Source organism: Nyctereutes procyonoides, unplaced genomic scaffold (genome assembly GCF_905146905.1).
Source record: "Nyctereutes procyonoides isolate TBG_1078 unplaced genomic scaffold, NYPRO_anot_genome, whole genome shotgun sequence".
Lineage (NCBI taxonomy): Eukaryota > Metazoa > Chordata > Mammalia > Carnivora > Canidae > Nyctereutes > Nyctereutes procyonoides.
The window spans coordinates 21014344-21042253 of record NW_026575037.1 but is presented as its reverse complement, the minus strand read 5'-3'; the positions used below and the strand labels follow the sequence as shown (position 1 = coordinate 21042253).

The 27910-nt window shown below is 38.7% G+C and overlaps 1 protein-coding gene across 1 annotated transcript; it reads left to right on the top strand.

Annotated features, from left to right (window-relative positions):
- The first annotated feature begins 61 nt into the window (after positions 1-61).
- Positions 62-27605, top strand: C4BPA (complement component 4 binding protein alpha). Its single transcript, XM_055319036.1, has 12 exons — positions 62-218; positions 8764-8927; positions 9899-10084; positions 10922-11021; positions 14391-14476; positions 14854-15048; positions 16704-16886; positions 17560-17760; positions 22495-22680; positions 26131-26304; positions 26494-26669; positions 27196-27605. Exons 2-12 carry the CDS (start codon positions 8768-8770, stop codon positions 27367-27369), a joined length of 1821 nt encoding a protein of 606 aa, XP_055175011.1. The 5' UTR covers positions 62-218; positions 8764-8767; the 3' UTR covers positions 27370-27605.
- Positions 27606-27910: the final 305 nt, after the last annotated feature.

The window sequence follows — 27910 nt, the reverse complement described above, 5'->3', positions numbered from 1 at the left end:
CCATCCATTACAACTTAGCCATCCCTGATCAGCCAATCACATGCCTGGAATTCAGGGACTTTGTGGTGGTGCAATTACCAGCTAGCTTCAGGGGACTCTGGTAAACTCTGATCTGGGGAGGAACTAAAATTATTAGAGATCCAGACCGTTTTTTTCCCTGGAGAAACGACCCAAGGCCCCACAATAGAGTCTTCTACTTCTTCTTCAGCTACCTGCAGGTCAGTGGGTTACTTGGGGTACCTTGAGGAAAAGGCCGGTGTGTTTGGCCTTTTAAGGAGGACAAGATTAGAAAGATAAGACAAACACTTGGAGGGTATTTTCAGCTGAAATCTTTTCAGGAGTACTGCATTAGTGGATTATATGACTTGAAAAGTACTTCTAATCCATTTGAGCCTCATTTTTTAAATTATAAATGGGGAATAATAATGCATACTAATAAACTAAAGCAGAAAGGAAGTGAAAGGTGACTCTCGCTATTGTATCTAAAAGTCAAGAGTGTTGGTTCATTGATTCTTTACCATCACTCCACATAGGAGTTGAGGCAGGAGGTAAAGCAGACTTTCCAAAGGGTTTCACAGAAGACCTGGTTTGTATAGGCTACAGCCTAAAAATTGGTGCAATGCCCTTTGAGATTTAATTAACCCCCCTCACATCCTCTCCACCATCAACAGCAAAGATCTTTTGATTTGGTAATAAGAAGGATGTTGGTCAGCCTCCAGTTAGCTTTCTGAAGCTAGAAGCCTTAGTTGTTCTCACCTCCTTTCTCTTCCTCACTTCTGTGAATTCAGCAATGTTGATTACTCTTCTTTCTCGAAGTTTCCTTCTCCCTTGGTGGGGCAAGACACAGTACTATTCTTGTTCTTATTTTTGACTCCTCAACCACTCTTAGCTGATTCCTGTTCTGTCTCTCTAAATACAGTATTACAAAGAGAATGAAAAATAGAATATCCAGAATGAGCAGAAGCATCAGAGAAGGTTTGGCTTAAGTGTAGTGATACACTTGAATATAATATGAGCACATAAGGAAGAAGCTGATAGATAAAGAGATTCCAGGAAGGAAGTGAAAGTGTGTAAGCAAGTTCTTTCTGGGATCTGGAAGTGATGTGATTTGAGTGAGCAGCTATAAGAAAGGAGCTGAGACTGGAGAAAAATATTACCCTTTCCAAAGGTAGGCAAGCTTTTTTCCTTTTTTTTTTTTTTTTTTAAAGATCTTATTTATTTGAGAGAGAGATAGCGAGATAGAACATGAGCAGGAGGGAGAGGGAGAAGCAAACTCCCCTGTTGAGCAGGGAGCCCAACCTCAGGTCTCAATCCCAGGACCCTGGGATCATGACCTGAGCTGAAGCTGCTACTGCTACGCATAACTGACTGAGCCACCCAGGCACCCCAGGAGGTATGTAAGCTTTAGAGTGTAGACAAAATAAATACATGGACTTAAAAAAGTAATCTTTAATGGAAGGAGAAAGTTGGGGGCTGAGGATTTTTCCAGTGCCTCTCAAATTGTGCTGCACTGTGCAAGCCATCAGAGACCTGCCATGTTGGCTATAACTCTTGAGTTGGTTTCACTTCTATAGGAATTTAAAAGGTGAAGATGTCATCAAAATATTAGGGCATTTGCCTGGGAAGTCTAAGCTTTTCAGTGGGCAGCTAATAGCATTCCAGACTTTGTACGGAATGGAAAGATGATCTAAGTTTACTGTCATCGTTTGAGAGTTGAGAAACTAAGACCCACGGAGCTGACATGGCTTCTTCAAGATCATAGAATTAGACTGTAGTGTGACTGGGGCTCTAATTAGGGTCTCCTTAACTCTCAAGTCCTAGTTTCCATCCCCATCCTCTGTGGTTTGCTGAATCCTGTGCAGGTTCGACTGACGGACCACAGGCATCGTGATGGTGAACTGCGGATGCCACCCCTGGCCCACTGAGCCACCACACAACTGGAGAACTAGTGAGGGAAGTGGGATCACTGTATTATTTATCTCTCCAAAATTTATGAAACACTTCATAGACATCATTCCACTTCGTCTTCAGTAAGGCAGTTAGTTAGTCATTCTTACTCTGAAGATAAAACTATATTGAGTTTTATTTATTTCACATTTATTGGATAACTATTATAGTTACAGTATCAGGTCAGCAAATTAAGAAGTTGAATTAACATCTTCATGTCTTCATGGGACCCGCAATCTATTTTAGGAAGTAAGTGAATAGTGAATAGAAACAATACAATGTGGTATTACGATTAAGGTATCAGGGAAATACTAGGGGAGCATAGAAGTGAGTCATATTTCTCGATGGGTTTGGACAATTCTTCATTAAGGAGGTGACATTTGATCTGGACAGTGAATCAAGAGCATCCGTGCACAAGAGAGGTTATATGCAAATGCTTGTAAGAGTCAAAAAAAAATCCAGGATGGGGCAATTGGGTGGCTCGATCCATTAAGCATCTGTCTTCAGCTCAGGTCATGATCCCAGGGTCCTGAGATCCAGCCCCAGTGTTAAGCTCCCTGCTCCATGACAAGTCTGCTTCTCCCTCTCCCTCTGCCTGCTGCTTTGCCTACTTGTGCTCTCTCGCATGCATTCTTTCTCATAAATAAATAAATAAATAAATAAATAAATAAATAAATAAATAAATAAATAAAATCTTTAAAGAGATCCAGAATGTGTTTGAGAAAGATAAAAACCTTCATGAAGTTAAGGCAGAGTGTTTCAAGTGAGTAGAAGCAGAGGAAGGTTGGGAGAGATATGGAAACCTAGTGAATTTGGGACCATTGGAGTTTTTAAGTAAATTGCTTTTTTGGAATCAGCCTACAAGCTGGTTTACAAATGTATAGGGGCTTTAGTAGTGGTCTAGGGTGGGTGAAGGAAATTATAAGTACATAAATCCAGATTATGGAAGGGGGGTGGGTGTAGGAAAGAGTGCAGATTCTAGTGCTGCTATGGCCAACGTAATGGGACTTGGAGACTGAACATGGGGGGCAGGGGTGGGCAAGAGAGAGGAGGCCAGGATGGCTCAGGTTTCTAGTCCAGGATGCTGGATGGAGATGATTACCTTAGCCCAGACAGAAAACACAGAGGTCAAGTGTGTTGGAGAGAAGATAGTGGGTTTCCTTTGGGATACATTGGATTCAAGGGGCATGGGAGATACAAATGATGCAGTTAGAAAACGGATGTAAACCTTGGGAATTATACCTTAAACGTAAAAAAAATTAAAAAAAGGATTTTTGCTTAAATAAGAAATTCAACAATCGGTTGCCAGGGGTTGGGGGTAGGGAATAGGGAGAGCTTGGTAAAAGGATACAAATTTTCATCTGTAAGATAAAGAGGTTCTGAGGATCTAATGTAAAACATGGTGACTATATTTGATAACACTGTACTGTATAATTAAAATTTGCTAAGAGAGTAGAACTTAAATGTTATCACACAAAAAAAAGAGATAAATATTGAGGTGATGGACATGTTCATTGACAAAATGGGTGGCTGAAAGGGAGGCAGTCCTTTCACTAGGTGTACCTGTGTCAAATCACTATGATATACACTTTAAATATCTCACAGTTTAGGCACTTACACCTCAATAAAGCTGATATTTTAAAAAAGAAATCTAACAAGATGCCTGAGTAGCTCAGCTAGTTAAGCATCAGACTCTTGATTTCAGCTCAGCTCCTCATCTCATGGTCTTGGGCTTGAGCCCCAAGTCTAGCCTGCCTGAGATTCTCTTTCTCCCTCTCCGTCTACCCCTCCTCCTACTCAAACGGCTCACTCACTAAATGAGTAAATAACTAAACAAATAAAATCTTTTAAAGAAAGAGAGAAGTCCAACAAAGAGAAAAGTTTGAGTTTACTTTCAGGACTTATTTCTGGATTTGCAAAGAACACTCACAGGTATTTGTCACACTCAAAAACAGAAATGTAATTTAAATATTATCCCAGACAGAAAAGTAATTTGTGAAGATAACCAGTTAGAATGATAGACTTTTCCGGAGTCTATAATCGAAAAGTTTTGTTCAAGTGGCAGAGCAATGATCTCTAAAGTCCCGAAATAATATTTGCAAGGTCATCGTTTTGATGAGGATGTCTTCTTTTGTGCAGCTACAGGGGAAGACAAAATAGCTTCTCCTTACTTTGCTGGGATTTCTTTCACTGATTTTTTAGAAATGTTCACTATTTCAAAGCTAAACACTGGAATTCCAGTTGCTAGTGACAAGATCAATGGAGGTGGGCCCAAAGACTCAAAATTTATGTATGGGACTGAATAGGGTCAAGTAAGATTTTTATTAACAACTGAGTTTATGAAGCCTGTAAGTTTTTGCACTTATAGAAGACAGCTGGGCCCAGAGGTCTGTGAGTGATTCATGGGTGATGGTCAATGTTGTGGGACTATGTGAGTTTCCCTCAGTGAAAACTGGGGAAAGAAGAAGCCCCAGGACAGGCCCCTGTGGGCTCCAGAGTCTCTGCTTTGCAGGTGGCCCTGCATCTCACCATCACCAAAGGCCATGGTGAAGACCGAACTGATGGCTTCTGGCCCAAGTCCAGTGGGCTTTCCTCTGCACTGGAGTTTAATTAAGTACCTGGTGATGTAGCCAAATGTCATTGTAATTTTCATCACTAATTTTTTTAATTTTATTTTTATTTATGAGAGAGAGAGAGAGACCAGGCACGGGGAGCAGCAGAGGGAGACAGGCAAGCAGACTGCACTGAGCACAGAGCCCAACTCTGGGCTCAATCTCAAGACCCTGAGATCATGACCTGAGCCAAAATCAAGAGTCAGAGGCTGACTGAGCCACCCAGGTGCCCCATTCATACATCATTTTGATGATGATGTTTTGACTTCAGGTCGGGTTGGCACGTGGTCCCAATCCCTTCACTTTCTTCTCTGACATTTCTTTTGAATGTTTTCTGTGTGCCATCTGTGCACCGAGCCAAGGTGGCTCTCAGCAGTTCTGAGAGATGTGTATATTCCTCATTCCCATTTTATAAAGGAGGAAATTGAAGCTTAGTGGAGCGGAGTATCCTGCCCAGGGACACCCGGTTCCCATCTGCTGGAGCCAGGATTCAATCCACATAGCCTGGATCTGACTCCAGAGTCCATGCCTCATAGTCTGGCCACATACTGTCCTCTTGTGTCTCCAGCACTGTGTCTGTGGCCTCAGTGTGAGGCCAAGTGACATGAACTCCTCAGCACAATGGAGGGTCTGTATGGATGGCTGCCTTTTCTCCTCTTTCATAACCTGTGGAGGGAGGAGAACTAGTTTTTGCCCATTCCTTCCCTCCTCACTGTCCTCTGGTGAATGAGCATATTATAATTTCTATCATTTTAAATTTCAGTTTAATATCAATAAATAAAAACACAGTTTTCATATTTCAAGAAGCTACATTTTAGCCTTCTTATTAAAGTCCATATAACAATCTTTACCTTCGACACACAAATTCTTTAAATCTTAACTAATTCCTATTAACATAAAATGATCTTCAAATCAATATTTATCTCTCTTTTTAAAAAATTAACTTCAAATACCTTTATATGCCAAAAACTATTTATTCATTTATCATTAACAATTATTTTTCCTCGTCAATAATTACCCCCCCAATACATCAAATTACCATATTTCTATATTTTAATACCTACAACCTCATTCATTTAACTGCCACCTCTTCACAACAATATAACCACCTATATTTAAAAATCAAAATCATATTTCATTCTCCATTACTAAACACATTATAAAATCCTTTCATAACTATAATTAAAATTCTCTTCAATCATTTAAATATATCATTCTTATAATTTTCATTTTTATTCTATACATTAAATTAATTTTACAAATATCTACACCATTAATACATCCCCTCCCCCCCCCACCCCCTCCGTCGCCGCCCCCGCCGCAACCACCCCCCCCATACCAATCCTCCCCCCAAGCCATATCATAATCATTATCAATCCCACACATCATCCACCCCCTAACTCTATATAACCTATTATCACACAATAAATCCTATTTGCTCAAACATAACTGAACAACCAATTTTAACTCTACAATATATGCGTCTAATTCCCCCCATTCATATAACCAAAATCACTCCCCCCTCTTCTCGAACCACAGGAACACCTGAATAGCACCAGCTTCATTCCCTGATAGATTTCTTTTCAATTCTTAAAAGTAAGGATGTAGTCTTATGGCTATATTTTTATAAATATACTCATGAGTATATTATACTGAGTATATGAGTATATATACTCATTTTCCTGAGTATATACAATGTATATGCTTCTATTGTGAACATAAGAACTGCAACAATTCATATGGGCAATTTGCACTTTATACTATCAGCCTCTTGAGTTTTTACAGTCAAATTCTATGATGTCAATATATTGGTATTTTTATTTTAGTTTAGTCATCTTCATTTTTTAAAAAATTAAAAACAGTTTCCAGCTTATTTTGAAAATTTAAAAAAATACTTGGTATATTTTTGGTATATTTTTATATTGGTATATTTTTATTATTCTCTATTTTTTAGTGGTATATTTTTAAATCTCTCCAAATTCACTGAAATTCAGCAACCATACCAACTCTCTGAACTCATAAAAAAGGGAAAGAAACTCATTTCTATAGGTTTTACAATTCATAACAGTTTTCATTGGATGGGAGAAATTTATATTTTGCAAATTTCATGGATGATTTAATGGACTGGGTTTCACTACCTGGAACTACCCTTACCCCCACCTGTCTTCCATCTCATCTGGATTGTTAAGGCAAGAGGAAGAGAGTCCAGAGGTTGGGAGAGGAGGAAGGGGCAAACAAAAAAGAAAGGAGGTGTGTCAGGGCCCCAAATGCTGATCCTGGCTCCTAACACCTCTTTAGACCACATCAAGGTATTCAGTACAAATTCTGTAAACGTATTTTAGTAAGCGAACGCATTTGGCAAGTGGATCATCAGGTTGAACTTCTTTTTTGGTGGAATTGTCCTAGTGGCCACGTCCAGAGCTCAGGGGTCAGGGTGTCTGTCAAGGTAGACTGACAGTCTTTGGAAGAATAGCTTTAGCAGAACTGAATTTTAGAAAGATAAGACTAAATGAGTCATTACTCAATGAAGAAGTTAGGTCCACCCCTATGGTATGAAGAGTCATTAGAAACTTGTCTCTTCCTGTAAAATGTGGGACAGAAGCATCTTTGAGGGAAAATTTGAAGGCCCTCAAAAGATTCACGCATCGTATGAATTGTGAACACATGGGGCATAGAGAATCGCCTGGTTCTAACAGGTATCAGAATAAACAATGAAATTCAGTATTTCTTTGGGAGTTAACTTTGAATATTGCTTTAAGGACAAGGACTCTTTCTAATGTAAATTTAAGATAGATTGTTTTTCCCAAAGGGAACAGGAGTGGCAGTGAAAAGGGGTCTTCGTGATTCTGCTTTAAAGAAGTCTTTACGTGGATGGAACTGGAGGGTATTATGCTGAGTGAAATAAGTCAATCAGAGAAGGACAAACATTATATGGTCTCATTCATTTGGGGAATATAAAAAATAGTGAAAGGGAATAAAGGGGAAAAGAGAAAAAACGAGTGAGAAATATCAGAAAGGGAGACAGAACATGAGAGACTCATAACTCTGGGAAACGAACTGGGGGGGGTGGAAGGGGAGGTGGGCGGGGGGTGGGGGTGACTGGGTGATGGGCACTGAGGAGGGGCACTTGATGGGATGAGCACTGGGTGTTATTCTATATGTTGTCAAATTGAACACCAATAAAAAATAAATTTATATAAAAAAAGATTCTATAAAGTAAAAAATAAAAAATAAATAAAAATAAAGAAGTCTTTAAATTTTTTGATCAAATATGAAAGTACAATTTGTCATAAATATTTTTCTTTCTCTTTATACAGCTGCATGTATAACTACACATACATATATACGTATCTCTCCATAAACCATTCTCTTAAAACTGCAAATTGCATGAATGTCTATTGCCTCTGTCGACAGTTGTCATGAGGAACTCTCAGTACTCTAAAGATTTGACTCCTTTTCTCCTTTTCTCATCATTTTCTTGCCTTTTGTGATTATTTTGTCTTCTATTTGTTCCCTCTTCTCCACCTCCTCTGCCATTTTCTTGGTCAGACCATCTCTGCGGCTCACCTGGACAATTGCAATAGCCTTCTTCGTCAACCGTCCAGTTTCTTCTCTTTGTTTACTGTGGTCTATCAGGTACACATCTGCCACAATGATCTTTTTAAAGTGCAATCATGAGTCCTTTCTTAGCTTAAAAGCAAACAAAGGGATGCCTGGGTGGCTCAGTGGTTGAGCATCTGCCTTTTGCTCAGGTCCTGATTCCAGGATCCTGGGATCAAGTCCCCCTTGGGCTCCCCACAGGGAGCCTGCTTCTCCATCTGCCTGTGTCTCTGCCTCTCTCTGTGTATCTCTCATGAATAAATAAACAAAATCTTAAAAACCCAAAGGGAAAACAAAATCCAAAATGAAAAACAGTGGTTCTTTATTCCCTAAAGGGTAGCATCTATAAATTCCTAAACCCGCCTCTTGTGTCCCAATCAGACACATCTATAAGCTGTCCCTTCTTAACAACCACCTCCCCATCTCTTCTCTGAGCCAAGGCTGACACCCCCTGCCTTGTGTTGGAACATTTATGTACATGTGCTTCCTTCTACTCCAGGCCATGATTTCCTTGAAGATGTGGACCGTCCCCATAGTATTTATCCTCATGCTTTATGACAACTAGGAATCAATGACTGCTGATTAAACTGAGTTCTTTTGGCAGAAAAATGTGGGGGAATCATCAGGTCAAGCACCTCAGAGCTCCAAATGGGATCCTTCACAGAAATGAGAAAATGGCAGCTCGGCCCTTGTCTAGGCTATGGAAAGTCTCTGATCCAACTCTGTTCCAAATGACCTTGGTCGCTGCTCTATTGGCTACTGTTCTTGGTGAGTAATAATAGAGAGATAAGTTCAGATCAGCAACAAACATTCAAGATCATCCACCCATTTGCTTTTAAGATGAACAGATGATTAAGCTTTTGATAAAAAGCCACCTTATTTCACCAGGAATTTGGAATTTGGCATTTAAGGGGATTTGGAATTATTTGGGATGTAGAGAGAGAATTTGTTTTATCCACAAAAGGGATAGTTTTCTAGACTAGAATACCCTCTAGCATTTCTAGAATGCCCCCTAGCATTTCTCCTCCAGGAGTTTCCAAAACAATTTGTCTCCCAATCATGACTTAAAACAAGTGTGTGGGATCTATCAGCCCAACTGACCAATTTTCACCGCCTCTAGGTCTATCCAGAATAGAGAGGAGAAATAAGTAAAGACTTCTCCTAGGTCTCCTGTGAGGTAATTTAGTCCCCTATTTAATTCTTGCAAGGAAAGCTGAATTAACATTTTTATGTTTCCAGGACTCCATGCGTCTTCCTTTGCATCATTCAACATCCAACATATACAAAAAGATGCAGATTAAAAATGTGGTTTTTATCCATCTCCCAGCCACCTAGTTTCCCTTTCCCAAGACAACCAATCTTACATAATGTTATTATTGATTAAATGATGTTTCTGCTGAGGAAAATTGTAGGAACTACTGGCTTTGTCCAGCTATCTCTGGGTCAGCAGATAGAAGGAATCTGATGGGTAGAAAGTCTGCCATCCTTTAGATAAATTATCTCATTTACAGTAGAAAGGGAATGAAACATTTCTGCCTTTCATCATTATCATTTATCAGCAAATGGACAATAGTGATCACTCACTGGATCATTGAACAATGGGGACAATAGGAGTTGTTATTTTTCTTAATTAGAGGAGAAAAGCATGGACCTTGATCTAAAAATCATACTACTGAAACATTAAGATGCTGTGTTTCAAGCCATAACTGCTGGTTCTCTTTGTCCTTTTTACTCTCCAGGAGATTGTGGCCCTCCACCAAATTTAATCTTTGCTTTTCCAATGACAACTGTGGCAAATGAGACACACTTCTACTCTGGAGCTACCGTGAAATACACCTGCCGTCCCGGCTACGGTAGGGTTAGTTATAAAAGTACGACTGTTACCTGTCAGGATGACACATGGAACTACTCTGAATTCTGTACCAGTAAGTATGAACATTTATTTTTCTTACCTATACTTTTCCTTTCTTTGCAAAGTTGTCTCAGGAATTAAGAGAATGACCAGATGAGAATCTTTGATCACTAAGAAACCATCGTTGTTTAGTCACTGATTTCAAGGTACATACATGTGCTGCTTTTTGGAAAAGCATAAACAAAAAAAACAAATAAAGCAGAAATTACGAATTACCTAGTTGCAGTGAAAAAGAAGCTTATCCTTTACAGTGTAACTCACTAAACACTTCCTTCTGAGATGAACTACAAATTGAATTTTAATATTTTGAGACCCAGATTCATTCTCTCCAAAGTTACAAAAAGTTATGTAGCTAGAGAGAGGCAGTGTCGTTTCCAAAGAAACTTCACCCAAAATATCTGCTATGTTTGAGAGAAGATTCTGTGATTCACTTATAGTTGAGAATAAATTCCGTAATGTTCTCCCAACAGTGAGGGTATGTACACTTCGTGTTGTCCCTTTTGTGACCAAGGACATGCATGCCTCAATATGAAGTACGTACCACAGATCCAGAATGGAGTGTAGCTCCCTGAACAATGATCAACTATCCTGGACCACAGACTCCATTACCACAGAGTTTTAACTGTTTTTCACTGTTGGTGAAATGTACCAGAAAAGCATGAGATCAAATTTTGTAATCATTTATCCTCCAAAGTAAAAATTCAGTGAGTCGGGATCAGACATAAATTTGGATCTCAACCTCCAGATCTTTCTGGAAGCCTCTGTCAAAGCTAATCACTCGGTCTTCTTTTCTAATGCCTTATCTGTGAGTACTCGGAATCACTAATTATCATTTTAATTTTTCTGTCAGAGAAACGATGCAAAAACCCAGGAGAATTACAAAATGGGCAAGTGATAGCTAAGCCAGATCACTTGTTTGGATCACACTTGGAATTCGTTTGTTCAGAAGGGTGAGTGTGAAGCCGTCTAGATACAATGCTTTTAAATTAATTTTTCATAAATAGCTCATATTTTTCAAAAGTAAAAATGATGTAAAACCATATACACTGAGAATTCTCACTTCTACCCTCTTGCCATCCACCCCATTCTTTCATGTCCTTATACAGGGATAACCACTTTTATTGGTTTCTTACGTATCTTTCTGGTGTTTGCTTTTACAAATGCAAGCTAAAAATTAGTACGTTTTTATTTTACGCCTCTCCAATGACAAGTGTAGTTTTGAATCTTGCTTTATTTTTGACTCATCAATATGCATAGGACATCGTATCGCATTTGTGCATAGAAGTACCGCACTGATTTGCCTTTACAGCTTCATAGAATGTTATCCTGTGATGTGTCGCGGATTAACAATCTGATGGATCCACAGATGTTTCCAATGTTTTGCTATTCTGATCGGTGCTCTGATGCATCATTTTGTACATGTACAATTTTGCACAGATGTAGTTATATCAGTAGGGTAAATTTCTAGAGTGGGTTTTCTGGGTCAATGAGTACACATATTTGAAAGTTTGAAAGATTTTTGCTAAATTGCTATCCTTAGAAGTTACAATGTTTTACAGAGTATGTAAACGTCTGTCTCTTCATAAACTTTCCAACTGTGTTGTCAATCTTTTGAAAATGTGAAATTTTTAAAAATTTTCCAATTTAAGAGGTAAAAATGAAATCTTATGGTATAGTGCCAAGGTATAGTTCTCTTATTATGAGTGAGGTTGAGCATATTTTTTCGTGTGTTCAAGAGATATTTGTATTAGTTTTTGAACTATTTGGCATATCCTTTGCCTATTTTTTCAATTAATTTCATGAAATTTTTATTAATTTCTAGGATAGATACATACATACATGAACATATATATGCATATTAGGGTTTAGGACTTGTTTCTGGTAGGAGCTGAGTATATTATTTTTCTTTTGACTTGGCTATTGATACATTTTTTCTTTTCAGGGAAAAATTGTTTTATGCTTTGAATTTATAAAATTCTCTTTTTAAAATGGCTTCTGGATTTTAGGTCTTTATTTGTTTATTTATTTTTTCTTAAAGATTTTGTTTATTTATTCATGAGAGACAGAGAGAGGCAGAGACACAGGTAGAGGGAGAAGCAGGCTCCATGCAGGGAGCCTGATGTGGGACTCGATCCCAGGATTCCAGGATCATGCCTTGAACCAAAGGCAGACGCTCAACTGCTGAGCCACCCAGGCGCCCCTTAGATCTTCATGTAAAAGCCCTTCTCCAGCACAGGATTTTAAACTATTTGCCTAGAATTCTTCTGCTATTTTTATGTTTTCACATTTTTTAAATGTTTAAAGCTTTGATCCATTTGGAGTCAATATATAATTTACAGTGTAAGGTAAATATCCTAGGCTATATTTTTCCATATGACTTTCACATTATCTCAAAAGTCCATCTTCAGTTCACTGATTTGAGGAAGCTTTTTAATATTATACTAAATTCTCAAATGTATCTTGTATGTATCTGTATATGTTCTATTCAATGCCATTATTTTGTCTACATACTCATATACACATTTCAGTGACCTACTATCAAGGCTTTATAATATGTTTTAATAGCCAATTTGAGTACTCCACCTTATTGCTTTTTAAAAAATTTCCTGACAGTACTTGTTTATTTTTCTATATAAAGTTTAAAGTTAGGCATATTTTAAAATCAGTGCTGGATTAGTGTTTAACTTAATTTTTGAAGAATAGAATTTTTTTTTTTTTTTTTTTTTTTTTTTTACATTGAATCTCCCTGGACAAGAATAGGCTAGTATAAGGAAGGGAAAACTTTTCCTCTATGCTCTTAGGGTCTCTGACTGGGCTTGAGAATTAAATTGACATAAAGCAGATTAGCAGAAGAAAAGCACACAAATTTTATTTTTGATGTACATGGGAACCTTCATGAAAACTAAGACCCAAAAAGTGGTTAGGCCACAGTCTTTATATAGTAGATTGAACCAAAAGTAGCAATTGTGGAAAAGGAACAAAAATCCGTGGGAGGGCCACAGGAAGATAAGAGTTATTTTGACGAGGTCTATTTGTACAGATTTCTCTTGGCTTCACCTCCCCATCTCTGGTGATAAGATTATTCTTTTCCTCCTGTATAGGGAGAGCATCTTTCACAGAGTTTTATCTCCTGAATTCAGGAAGAAAAGGGGAAGTCAGGGTGCCCTTCCTTTGTGTATTTTATGTGCCTTCACTCAAAATGATCTTTAGTAATTTTAGTTTTTTTGACACAGGCCATTGAGTTCAATACTTTGTTGCTATGTACTGCTATTTTCAAATGTAGATTAAGTATTATTTTATTTCTCTAAGGCTTACTTGAAATACATTTTAAAATAGCTGTTTTGTTCTGTTTTTTGTTCCTTCTTCAGGTTCTCCAACTAAGTACATGCTGATTGTCCTTTGCTTGTCATCTGCGTTTAACATTTTCCTCTAATGTTGTTTCCTTTTGTTTGGTTTTCTCACATGAATCCTTATTTATCTCTTACTGTGTATGGCTCCCCAGATGGAAAGTGAGACGATTCAGAAGGGAAGTGCTGTTGGAATGTTGAAGTGTTCCTACTGGAATAACCGGAAACCATACCTTTCCCTTGGTTTCCTGGGTAGTTTAGAAAACTTAGATTTTTAAGAAATTTCAAGATAAAGAAATGCTTGATTCTCACTGTCTCGTATCTTATTAAAAGGTTCATTTTTCTTTAAGTTATTACTAAATAAATCCCAGGGGCTCTAGTTTGCTGAAGATAGTATTCAATCATAGTGTACATTTATTCCTTGATGATTATCATTTTAAAACATACGGACAATGCTCTTTCTGTTACCATGATACACAGAGGGCAGTAAGACAAACTGAAGAAGGCTTAGAACTTGCCAAGAGCCATAAAAATGGGGATCGTGAATGGGGGAGTTAAGGGTATATTGGAGAAGGTGAGATCTGGAAGTCAGAGGGAGGCTGCATGTCAGAGGGCCTGAGGGTTTGGGGCTGGTAACCTGGCTGCTACTGTCATTTAGACAAAATTGTGGAACACATTCAAATGAGTCTTTTACCCGACATTGTCCTGGTTGAGCTCTGGATGAGCTCCATGCATAATATATAGCTGCTCCCCAATAACAGATTCCAGAATACAAGAGGGAATGAACACACACAGCTCATTGCAATGATGAAGTTTTAGTTATGTGGAAGGCTCAATGGCAAATGTTCTCTGGAAAACATTCTTTCTTCCTTTTTACTATTGAATAACCTGTTTATTTGTTCAGACCCTTTTATCCAACTTAATTTAGGGTAAGAAGAATTTCATTAAAATCTTCAATCCTATCTCATTCAGATATATTTTAATTGGCCCAGCTACTAGTTATTGTGAGATCCAAGATAAAGGAGTTGATTGGAGTGATCCTCTCCCACTATGTATAAGTAAGTAAAGACTTTTTCTGACTTAACTGTAAACATAAGCCATGTTAGAAAATAAAACTCTAGTGCATCTTTGTTGCTTCTTGTACCCTCTGTTAGAATTTTCAGGGGATTCCCAGGTGGCTCAGTATGCTCAGTGGTTTAGCACCTGCCTTTGGCCCAGGGTGTGATCCTGGAGTCTTGGGATTGAGTCCCCATCAGCCTCCCTGCATGGAGCCTGCTTCTCCCTCTGCCTCCATCTCTCTCTCTGTCTCTTTCTCTCTCTCTCTCTTATGAATAAATAAATAAAAAATTTAAAACAAAAAGAATTTTCATCATGAATGCTAGATGCCACGATAGATACTAGATGCCCTGATTATTTCTTCTTCACTCACCCCCAGTTGCTAAATGTGAGCCGCCTCCAAACATCGACAATGGGAAGCACAGTGGTGGAGATGAAGATTTCTACACATATGGCTCGTCTGTCACCTACAGATGTGACCCCAACTTCTCAATGTTAGGCAAAGCCTCCATTTCTTGCATGGTGGAAAATAAAACAATAGGTGTCTGGAGCCCAGGTCCTCCTATTTGTAAAAGTAAGTCAGAGTGATGAATTTTGGTTTGAACTGTTTGTTTAAAAGAAAAAGGTAGGTAAATTTGTTGGGAGAAAGGGAATAATTCCAAGATGAATTATTGCTGCAACACAGACATTTATTTACTCAACCGATATTTGTGTATGATGTACTGGTGTGCAGTAACAAACAGCACCGATATCTCATTGGCTTTGCAAAGTACAAGTTGATTTTCATTCATATGGAGTCTGCTGCTCATCCAGGGCCAGCTGTAGTCTAGAAGTTAATTTAGTGAGAAGTTTAGCAATCCAGGTTACTTCAATCTTATGGTTTTTCCACATCAAAACGTGCTTTCAAAATCTGTTCAGTAGGTGAAGAGAGAAAAGTAAATAATGCCCTGGCTCCCTAAAAGAGCTTTGGTCTGAAGTGAACACCTATCACTTTACAGCCTTTTGTTCCAAACTAATAATGTGTAGACCCTACCTTGAGGAAACTGAGGAATATTGCCTTTTGTCTGTTCAGGGAGAGGAAGTGGGAATATTGCTTAGTGGTTATAATGTCCATCTCAAGTGCTTATAGGACAAGGCCAATGGTAATTAAATTAGAAGCTCTATTGTGTATTGTTAGTTGGCTAATATGAGGCATCTTCCTTTGCTCCTAAGTGCCTACGGGATATCCCTTACAATTCTGATTCACCACAGAACACGATCAAATCAGGGGATGATAAAACATGATACTGCAGACGATTCAAAATGCCAGGAGTCCAGACAGCAAGAGGTGGAAATGGCAGAGACCGAAATAGGAAGTTAGCAGAGGCAGGTTACGAAGGGCCTCATGTGTCACTCTGAGGAGTTCGGAGCAAAGGTGAACATTGAAAGGCTTTAACCAGGGAAGTAAATGTGTTGCGTTTCAGAAAGACAAGTCTGACTACAGAATGGACAACGATTCAAAGTGGGACAAAATTCAACACAGAGACACTTGTTGCAACCATCTAGCCGAGTTGCAAAGGTAGCTTCAATCCTAGCCATGACGAATCAGGGTGGCAGGACTGATATGGTAGCTGGTGGGCAGTTGGTTCTTTGTGAGAGTACCGATTGCTGATGCCTGGCTGCCTCCTCCTCATGACCACCATATCATCACCATGGGCCACTGTCCCATACCGAAATCATGCAGAAAAGTAGGCCACCGTGAGCGGAGGATTTGAGGACTTTGAGGGATGTGTTTCTTCTAGGTTATATATGGCAAGTTTTCCTTGAGTAAGCTGGAGTTATTCACAATCGTATCATAACAGAACCAATATGAGGGGGCCTCATTTTACCGCGGCTTTTAAAAGCTGGAATTATGTTTGCTGTAAAATGTTTTCCTTGTGGATACCTGGATGGCTCAGCAGTTGAGCGTCTGCCTTTGGCTCAGGTTGTGATCCTGGGATCCTGGGGTCGAGTTCCCATCGGGGTCCCCGCAAGGAGCCTCGTTTTCCCTCCACCTGTGTCTCAGGCTCTCTGGGTCTTTCATGAATAAATAAATAAAATCTTAAAAAAAAAAAGTTTTCCTTGTATCTACCTGACATATACTGTTTGAAGCTTTAGTGTTATAGTTGAAACTGGATTAGCAATAGCAAGTACCATTCTTATTGCCCTTTCTCTTTTACAACCCACTTCTCTTTTCTTGTGATTCTTTAGAAATCATCTGTTCTAGGCCAGAGGTTAGAAATGGAAAAATAATCTCTGGACTTAGACCCACCTATAATTACCAAAACAACATGATATTTGAGTGCAATGAAGGTTATATTCTCAAGGGAAGCAAGTTAATCTATTGTGGAGAAAATGGTGAATGGAATCCTCCTCCTCCCACTTGTGAGCTCAGTAAGTATGGCCCATGAAGGAATTTCAATGTTTGGCATCTAAATGACCCAGAAATGTTGGTGGGGGCATACTTGCGTGCCTAAATTCACGTGAACCACAGTAAAAATTTAAATTTAGAACAGTAATTGGGTTTATTTTTTCTAGTTGTTGGAAAAAAGAAAGGTTACGGTACACCGGGCAAGGACTTACATAATATCACAAAAGGCTCCCGTATACAGTTGTACAGATTGTGAACACTCCAACCCTAAAGGGAGACATCAGCATTGTAGACATTGTGGATTAGTGTATTTATTTCAATAATTTTCTTGCAATTAGTAGGAAACTGTTTTGTTCTAACAAAATCATTACATTATGATAATTGACTTGAAAGATAAATAGCAAAGTGATTGTGGGGGAGATGCCTTTTTCTAACTTCCACAAAAATATTATATGGACTAGCTATGATTCTGACACTCTGCAACTATAAACCATGTGGATCATTAAAAACTATGTTAATAGTGATAATGATAACTTGGTGCTAGTTTGTTTTTTGATGTGGCTGCTGCATCAGCCATGGCAAGAGGGTTGCTGCACAATGAACACATAGCATCCTTTGATAGGATGGGCTTGGTGATGATCACTGTTGCATCCTCAGTAACAACGTCTTTTCCCTTTGTTTTTCCTTTACGAGCAGATAGTTGTCCTGAGTTACCAAACATCCCAAATGCCTACTGGGAAAGACAGAACTCGTTCTTGTCAAAAAAACAGCGAATATATAGTATTGGAACGACATTGAGCTACAGGTGCCATTTTGGCTATGAACCTGCTTCAGATGGTCCTACAACTCTGACCTGTCAGAAAAATTTGACTTGGACCCCACACATAGAATGTAAGGGTGAGTCTCTGTTTCTTCAATCTTTTTGTATATCAAGTGCCCAGCATAGACTTTTTTTTTCTTAAAATGAATGCAATTTTATCTTTTGAGATAAATTCAGCATTATTATAATTCAACAGAAGAGCGAAGTATTATTGTCAGAAAGGATCATGAAAGTCTTGGAGGAGCTGAGAAATGATAACCTTTCCTTATCCCGTTTCAAAATCAAATGAGACATGGATACACAGAAGGAACACAGAAGCGAACCATTATGCAGATTGAGTATTAGCTTCATCACTGGTGAAAGTAGCATGGAGAATACTGCTCAAGAATGACCAGAGCCAGACCTCCATCATGACCCTTTACTCCCCAGTGTAGACTTTGGGGTGCTTAATAGAAGGAAAGTCTGTGAAACAGCCATGAATTCAATCAGCTGCAAAGTAACTTTGTGTCTCATGTCTTTGAGCTATGGGACTGTGGGCTGCAGGAGCTGGGTCTTGTGACCTGCCTCTAGAAGACAGACCCTGACCCCTGACCCCTGATCCCCGACCCAGTACTCCTGCCTCAGAAGGATAAAAAGGAGACTTTCTTCAATCTCAAGATGTCTTTTCTCTTTTTGAGAGAATGTGTGAGGGGCTGAAAGACAGGCAGACGCAATTTTATGGGCTTCAGTGGAATTGATGACAGAGGGAGAAAATGTTTCCTTCCACACACCAGAATCTTGCCATTTTAGAGGTGAAGACACAGAGGCCCAGTATATAGAGAACTTTGGTCTGCAGATTGGAACTTGAAAAGTGTGTAAAATGAACAAGTAATGAAAAACAGTAGTTTAGATCAACCCATTGGAAGACCTTTCATTTCACAGTAGGACTTAAGGCTTAATTGCAGTTATTTAGACTCATTTGGGGGGCAATAAACTGAAAAGTTTTAACAAAATTACTGAATTAAAATATATTTAACAATGATTGCCACCACTTAAATAACAAAGTATTAATAAGTATTAATAAGCCTTTGAGGATTCTCCTTAATGAATACAAAATAGCGACTTGTAATTATACCCTAATTTTTCTATATAAATGAATATTTATTTATACATGTTTAAAAACCTACTTCTTTTTTTCTCCATCGTTTTCTTTTCTTCTTTCTTATTACTGAGGTGTAGTTGACATACAATGTTATATTACTTTCAAGTGTACAACAGAATTCAACAATTCTGTGCATTACTTAGCGCTCACCACAAGAAGTAAAGTCACTATCTGCCACCATTTGTTATTACAATATTACTGGCTATATTCTCTATATTCTTCTGTACTTTTCATCTCCATGACTTGTTTATTTTATAACTAAAAGTTTGTACCTCTTAATCGCCATCACCTTTTTCTTTTTCTTTCTTCTTCTTTTTTTTTTTGCCATCACCTTCTTCACCCATCCTCCAGTCTCCTCTCTGGCAATCAACAGTTGTTCTCTGCATTTAAAAGCCTGTCTGTCTATTTGTTTTGTTTTGTTTTGTTTTTAGATGTTACATATAAGTGAAATCATATGGTATTTGTCATTCTCTGTCTGATTTGTCGTTCTTTGTCATGGGCCTTCTAGGCCCATCCATGTGTCACAAATGGCAAGATTTCTTTTTTTTTTTTTTTTTTACTGAGTAATATTCAATGATCTACATCTTCTTGATCTGTTATCAATGGACACTTGGGTTGCCGCATATCTTGGTTGCACCAATTTACATTCCAACTGGGAGTGCACAAGGACTCCCTTTCCACTGCATCCTCACCAAATACATGCTATTTCTTATCTTTTTGATACTAGCCATTCTGACAGATGTGAGGTGATATCTCATGGTGGTTTTGATTTGCATTTCTCTGATGGTGAGTGATGCTGAGCGTCTTTTCATGTGTCTGTTGGCTATCTGTATGTCTTCTTTAGAAAAATATCTATTCAGGTTCTCTGCCCATTCTTTAGTCAGATTATTTGATTTTTCAGTGTTGAGTTTGATAAGTTCTTTGCATATTTTGGATATTTACTCCTTATAGAACATATTGTCTACAGATATCTTCCCCCATTCAGTAGGTTGCCTTTTTGTTTTGTTAATGGTTTTCTATACAGTGCAAAAGTGTTTCACTTTGGTGTAATCCCAATAGTTTATTTTTGCTTTTGCTTCCCTTGCCTGAGGAGACAGATCCATAAAGATGTTGCTGATGCTAGTGTCCAAGAGATTAATGCCTATGTTTTCTTTTAGGAGTTTTATGGTTTCAGGTCTCACATTTAGGTTTTTAGTCCATTCTGGGTTTACTTTTGTGTATGGTGTAAGGGAGTGGTCCAATTTCATTCTTTTGCACATATCTGTCTAGTTTTCCCAATACCATTTATTGAAAAGACTGTGTTTTCCCATTGTATATTCTTGCCCCCTTTGCTATAGATTACTTGCCTCTATAAGCATGCCCTTTACTCCCCAGTGTAGTTCCAATTTTGGAACTCTCTATTGTGTTCTATTGATCTGTGTGTCTATTTTTGTGCTAGTACCATACTGTTTTCATTATTATAGTTTTGTGGTGTGTCTTAAAATCTGAGATTGTGGTACTTCCAGATTTGTTCTTTCTAAGGATTGCTTTGGCTGTTAGAAGTCTTTATGGTTCCATATAAATTTTGGGATTACATGTTCTAGTTCTGTGAAAAAATGCTATTGGTATCTTGATAGGGATTACATTAAATGTATAGATTGTTTTAGGTAGTATGGACATTTTAATTATAGTAATTCTTCCAAACTATCAGCATGGTATATCACTCCGTCTTTGTGTTGTCATCTTCCATTTCTTTCATCAATATCTTATAGTTTTCAGAGTAGAGGTCTTTCACTTCCTTGGTTAAATTTATTCCTGAGTATTTTATTCTTCTTGGTACAATTATAAATGGAATTTTCTTAATTTTTCTTTCTGCTACTTTGTTGTTAGTATATAGAAACACAATACATTTTTATATATTAATTTTATATCCTGCAATAGTTCTGAATTTATTAGTTCTAATAGTTTTTTTGGTGAAGTCTTTAGGTTTTTCTATATACAGTCTCATGTCATCTGCTAATAGTGACTGCTGTACTTCTTCTTACCAGTTTGAATCCCTTTTATTTCTTTCTCTTGTATGATTGCTACAGCCAGGACTTGCAGTATTGTGTTGAATAAAAGTGGCAAGAGTGGGCATCTCTGTCTTGTTTCTGATCTTGGAGGAAAAGCTTTTCACCACTGAGTATGATGTTAGCTATGAGTTTTTCATATGTGGCCTTTGTTATGTTGAGGTATGTTTTCTCTACACCCACTTTGTTGAGACATTTTGTTATGAATGGATGTTGTATTTTGTCAAGTACTTTTTCTGCATCTTTCGAAATGATCGTATGTTTTTAAAAATTTTCCCTCTTGTTAATTTGATGTATCACATTCATTGATTTGCAAATATTGAACCATACTTCCATCCCTGGTATACATCCCCCTTGATCATGCTGAATGGTCCCTTTAAAGTATTGTTACATTTGATTTGCTAATATTTTGTTGGGGATTTTTACATCTTTGTTCATCAGGAGTATTGCCTGCAGTTTTCTTTTTTGTGGTGTCTTTGTCCGGTTTTAGCATCAAGGTAATACCAACCTTGTAGAATGAATTTAGAAGTTTTCCTTCCTCTTCTGTTTTTGGAACAGTTTGAGAAAAATAACTATTAACTTTTCTTTGAATGTTTGATAGAATTCGCTTGTGAATGGTGAAGTCATTTGGCCCTGGAACTTTGTTTGTTGGGAATTTAAAAACCTATTTTAAAATTATATTTATTTTAGAAACTATAGTTTTATTGATTTAATTATTTAATAAAGGATATTTTTTAACCACTTAAAAAGCAGAAGTGAAATGGTTATTTGTCCTAGGTATCAGAAAATCTGATTCAGTGTGGATTTGGATTCATGACTTAAATATTGAAAAGTATCTTCTACAGTATTACATATACACTAATGTTATAATTCAGAAAACATGAATATTGGGTATTTTATTGTAATTCACAAATAAATAAGTGGTAATAATATTTGCATATGCACAAAAGACCCCTATTATATATAGAGCTAGTCAAGCTCCTTATGTGAATAGGGCATTTTAATCTGCTCTGATACTTTCTCTTACATCAAGCGATATCAAGTTCTACCTGAAAGTATTTTTACTAATGAATAAAAAATATCTTCATAGCAGTTCTTATTGCATTAAAAATGAAATTTGAGTAGCTATTTCTCTTATATTCAGCATCAAAAAAGTAAAATCCTGGTCATTTGCAATAATTTAAATTTATTTTTGTGCGTTAGCTGTCAGGTGGATATAAGCTTTCAAGGACATTTTTCCTCCTGTGACTGAGGAAGTGTAAGGTATTAGAGAGGTTAATAATGATGTAACCCTAATGAAGCCATAAGCAATGGATGATGTTATTTGTCATTGCTTTTGAATATTTCTGAAAATTTACATTTTCATGCAAGTTTCTTTCAATGTCTCATTTTGGAGGCTCCCAGTGAAATTATTTAGCTGGAGGGAAGTGACTTGGTTGGAATACCTTAGCAATCAGGGACAGTGAAAGCAGACCCAAAGTGTCTCAGGTCTCCTTTTCTGTTTCCCAAATCTCTCTTCAGTGGTGAAATCTTCAAAAGGCAGAAATGAGCTTATTATTATCCATAGGAGCTTCGTTGCAGTGATTTTACTAACCATTAGCCTCACTTTTTATTTTTTTTAGAGATATGTTGCCCAGTACCAAAGCTGGAGAATGGTGAAATCGTTAGATCAAGAACTAGTTCTAGGAATAACTGTACTTATTTCCTTGGAGACACAATTTTATACAAGTGTTATAAGAAATATCAACCTGAATCTAGATGCCAAGGAGATGGCACGTGGAATCCCAAAACACCAACATGTGCTGAAAGTAAGAGCTTATGGAATCTTATGTTATTTTTTTCTTTTCTTTTCTTCTTTTAAAATTTAAATTCAAGTTGGTTAACATAGAATGTATTGTTAGTTCTGGGGTAGAGTTTAGTGATTCATCAGTTGCATATAGCACCCAGCACTCATTCCATCAAGTGCCCTCTTTAGTGTCCATCACCCAGTTATCCCATCCCCCCATTCCTCCTCCCCTCCAGCAACCCTCAGTTTGTTCCATGTTTCTTCATATCAAAGTGATGGAGATTGTTAAGGGAAGGCTTCAAATTAGGTAAAAAGAATTTGTATGCCCCGCATGATTTTTGGAGTGGATAAATTTGTTAAAAAGCATTGCCCACCCCCCTGGTCCAAATTTCTTCCCCCTCCCCCTCTCATTATTTATTCCCATTCTCTTGACCTTGCTGCTTTTCTTTTCTTTTCTGGATCAGGAAAAATAGGCCACATCAAATAGATCAGCTGAACTTTTCCATGATTGCCTTCTGTTTCTTGGTATTTATTGTCTTCTCTTCTTTCTGTCCATACGCCTAAATCTATGGCTGAAGACCCACTCACATTTCTTCGAACCCATTTTTCTAAACTTGCTTCCTGTCTTCCTCAAACTTCCTTCCTTCTGCTACCTCTAAGTCCTCCTTCAGACGATCCCCCAGTGTGAGATACCTATCCCTCACCAAGAGTACGTCAGTGCTAAACACAGTTCTACCTCTCCCATTGTTTTTCCATGGCTCTATCTCTTGATGACCAAGAACAATTACCCCTGCTGAATAGCAATGCTTTTTCTTCTTGCCTTGTGTGTAAGTAGGAGCCCAAAGGAGATCTAAAGTGTTTCAAGATACTGTGTTCTGAAAGATATGGCAAAGTCATATTGTAAAGTCTCATCACCATTAAATATTGCCCTTCAACCCGCACTTCAGCTGTGCCTTTATCAGACCATTCCAATGTCCAACAGGTCTACAGGTTCTGGGTGATGTAGTCTGTAATGTGAGTAGTACATTCCATGGCCATAGTCTCAGTACCACACCTCTTTTGCTGTGAGTAGGTCTTCTAGTCCCACATAGTATAATTCTATGTCAATTATTTAAGCACTCTAACCTTCAGATAACGGTGCCGACTGAAGTCCCACAAGCAGAAAAGGCAAACCTGTACCTAGAATACTTGTCTATTTCTGTCAAAATAAATATTTGTCCCTTTCAGGCAGAAGGGGTCCAATACAGTCAACTAGCTACCAAGTGGCTTTGTGGTTATCTCAAGGGCTGGTATCATATTAGGGGTATGTGGCTCAGCATTGTGGCTGGTTAGAAGATTCAGTGACAGCCATGGTAAATGGGAGTCCATGTTGTTGTGCCCATGCTTGTTCTTCGTCCATACCACCGCTTTGCTCCTCTTCTCCTTGTGACATCACTGGTCAAGTACAGAATGTACTGCCTCGATAGTCTAGAAAGTTCTACATGATGTTATACAAGCTTTTTTGTGGTGCGATGTGCACATCCCATTAGTTTGGATGGGATAGCCTAGCAAGCCCTGAGTCCTGGACCTCTAAAGACTGTATTGATGTGGCAACCCTGGAATCCTTATCTTCTATATTCTGGAGCATCATTATGGGAGTTGGAAAAACCCAGGCTTCCCCTTCACTTCCCATGTTTTTCTTGTGTGTCTCTTTTACTACTCACACAGAATACTCAACATTTCTGGTGATCAAACGGTTGAGGATTTTTTTTTTTTTTAAGATTTTACTTACTTATTCAGGAGAGGCACAGAGAGAGAGGCAGAGGCACAGGCAGAAGGAGAAGCAGGCTTTCTGTGAGGATCCTGATGCAGGACTCAATCCTAGGACCCCAGGATCACAACCTGAGCCAAAGATAGACGCTCAACCACAGAGGTCCCCAGGTGCCCTGAGGGTTTTTTTTTTTTTCTTCTCACAACAAAGAATTCTCTACAACACCATGTGGGTGTGCTATAATTTAACTCAATTCCAGCACTATCTACCTGGAGATAGTGTCAAATCCCACAGGTTAAAGGCTCAGTCTCATGAAACTGCCCCCCACTATAGATGCCAATTATGGGTAGTATGTCCCCAGGTTATTACCAAAGTCTGTTCAACTTGGCTAAAATTGGAGGTTCCTATGACTCCCTTCTTGAATTCCATTAATTTGCTAGAGTGGCTCACAAAACTGAGGGAAATATTTACCATTTTATTAAAGGATATAATGAAGGATACAAATGAAGAGATGCATAGGGTGAATTTTAAGAGGATCCCAAGCATAGGAACCTCTGTCCCTGTGGATTTGGGGTGTATCCCCCACCAGTACATGGATGTGCTCACTCACCTGGCAGCTCTCTGAACAATAGGGAGATTTTAGGAAGGTTTGCTCACTATAGGCCTGACCAATTATTAACACTATTTCCAAATTCTCTCCCCTCTTTGGAGAGGAGAGAAGGCCTGAAAAATTCTAAGCTTCTAAGCTTTTCATCATGACTTGGTCACCAGAATGGTGACTAGCACTAATCCAGGAGCCACTAAGCGTTGCCTCAAAAGAACAAGATGTTCTTAGTGTTCTCAGCACCTAGGAATTTACAAGAGTTTATTTTAGGAGGTTTGCACCAGGAACTTGGACAGATTTTATAGAATTAACGTGATGCCATTGATATACTGGATCAATGTAGATGTACAGATAACTGTAGTATTTTCAGACTCTATTATGACAAGGGCAAGTGAGTTATTGTACCCACAAATGTGTGATTTGATCCTTCTGTGTGTATGCAAATTGTTTCTGGCCCTCTTTTCTGATAGGGATGAAAAGAAGTCATCTGCTAGACCAGTGGCCCCCATCTACCTACAGATACAAAAAAATCTACTCTAACAAAGATACCATATCTGAAACGAGAACTAAAATGTTGTTGAGTTTTCAATAGTCTACTGTAATTCTCAAAATCTTAATTTTCTTGTAGACTGATTGGGGAATTAAGTGGCAATATGATGGGAAGGCAGCTTTAGTTCTTTAAGAATGGCACCAAATTCCTCCATTTCATCTGCCACCTTGGTATATGATTTTTTTTTTTAACATACTGTCTTTGCTTCAAGGGGGTTGGATAAGGACAGTATCAGTGGTTTCTACTTGACTTCTTGGATATGACAGGTCTTACCCCATAGGTCAAGAACACAATGTGGGGGTTGAACAAAGTAGTAATTTTTTCTATTCTCATCATATTTTTGAAGATGTTAGAGATGACCACCAAGTGGCCTAATGGTGGGGCCATGGTAGTTCCTCAGCCTGAGGCTTACAGGAGGGTAGCACAGGTCTTGGTTTTGGCTGAATGATCCTATGGATAGAGAAGATGACAGGACAGAATGAAACCTTCTAAAACACACAGATTCTGGGATGTCATTTTTTATATTCTACAAGCTCATGCTCTCTCACTTTTATCTCTCACCATCAAGGTTGTGATTATCCTCCTTTTCTTCCCCATGGATATCATGAACGAGTAAATGGATTCAATGTATTCAAGAACGAAGAAGTGATATATAAATGTTACGAAGGATACACTTTGGTTGGGGAGCCTAGACTCTCTTGTAGTTACTCACGCTGGTCACCTGCAGTCCCTCAATGTAAAGGTAACTCCAGCTCCCTTTTCAGTCAGGTGGTGGAAGTATCACAAAAGCACAGAAACATTTGATTTGATTTGATTTGGTTTATTTGAAATCATTACTATGTTCAGATAGTCAATCCTTATAATCCTAGCCTGTTGTCATGTCTTTTTTTCTTAGATTCACATATTGCTTAAAACCATGTTTCCATTGTAGCTCTGTGTCTGAAACCAGAAATAGCCCACGCAACGCTGTCCATGGATAAGGATCAGTATATTCAATCCGAAAATGTCACCATCCAGTGTGACTCTAAGTATAAGTTGGTTGGTTCCCAAAGTATCACTTGCTTAGAGAGCAGAACCTGGTACCCCGAGATGCCCAAATGTGAATGGGTAAGTGGCACGATTCAAAAAAATCTCCTGTGCTATCTAACCCTAAAAATGAGGCCTCCCCCCAAACACTTTCCCAGCCAGCAATGGTGAGATCTGACTTGTCGGGAGTCATCTGAATCCTTCAAAGGAACTCCCTTTTTTCTTGAAGCCCTGTGGTCAGGTGGGAGTGATGAGTATTCCTCTCTCACTGGAAAATAAGGAAAAGCTGAGCCCCTCTGGTCTCAGATGCCTGGCAGTACTGAGTCCTAACTTGACTCTTCCTAGACTATTTAATAGATTGTGTTCCATTTCTGGATGGTCTCAGACACAGCCTCTATCCTCACAGAAGCCCCCTGCGAAGCTGTCTCAGAACAGGTCCCTATCCCTCTGGAGAGAATGGTGATGGGACCTGCTCACCAGGCAGTCCTGGGCTTGGTCTTGACCCTGGGCCTGTAGTCCTGTCATTATCAGAAGATCCCCCTAACCCTGCTCCTTCTTGATCTGGAGAGAAGCCACTCAATCCCACTCACACCTACATCTCTTTTAGGTGGTCCCTGAAGGCTGTGAACATATCCTCAAAGGCAGAAAGACGATGCAGTGTCTCCCCAACCCAGAGGATGTGAAAATGGCCCTGGAGATATATAAATTGTCTTTGGAGATTGAACTACTGGAACTACAGAGAGACAGGGCAAAGGAATCGACTGCGCAGTCACCAGTCTGATTTCCCTCAAAAGAGGGAGAAAAATGTGCTGCCTTCTATACAATACAGACCACTTTGGGTTTCCAACTCTCCTGTCCCCTTTGCACCACCATTCAAGGCAATAAATGTCTAGAAAGAATCACTTGTTCACATCTATGCTTTGTGACTGTAAACTTACTAATTATCTTGTAGTTCATGCCTTTGCTTCTGGACACAAAGTGCACATGCTTTTCCAAGTAAAATTTATGGGTCAGAGATGATTTTGTCTTTGTGGTCATTAGGACTCTGTCCTTAATGAGGTCCCCACACAAAGCCATTACATAAAGCTAAAACATTTCCTTTCCTGTAAGGGCCTTGGACACGGATGTGGGCTCCCAGCAAAGCATTTCCCCGATTGCCTCCCTGAACACTTCCACAGGTGCAGATCCTGAGATTTGCGATTAAAGGTCAACACCCTCCCTAATCCTGTTCCATTCTCCCCATTTGAAGGGAGTCATGCCCTTTACCAAACCCCATGCACTCGCCCTCTGCCTCACTAATGCTACCTCTCAACGTCTGCCTC

Bases quoted from the DNA above. Each gene is read 5' to 3' on its own strand.
- C4BPA (XM_055319036.1), top strand. From the start codon at position 8,768: ATGTGGGGGAATCATCAGGTCAAGCACCTCAGAGCTCCAAATGGGATC. The intron at 8,928-9,898 runs GTGAGTAATAAT...TTTACTCTCCAG, and splicing joins TCTATTGGCTACTGTTCTTG to GAGATTGTGGCCCTCCACCA. The intron at 14,477-14,853 runs GTAAGTAAAGAC...ACTCACCCCCAG, and splicing joins TCCTCTCCCACTATGTATAA to TTGCTAAATGTGAGCCGCCT.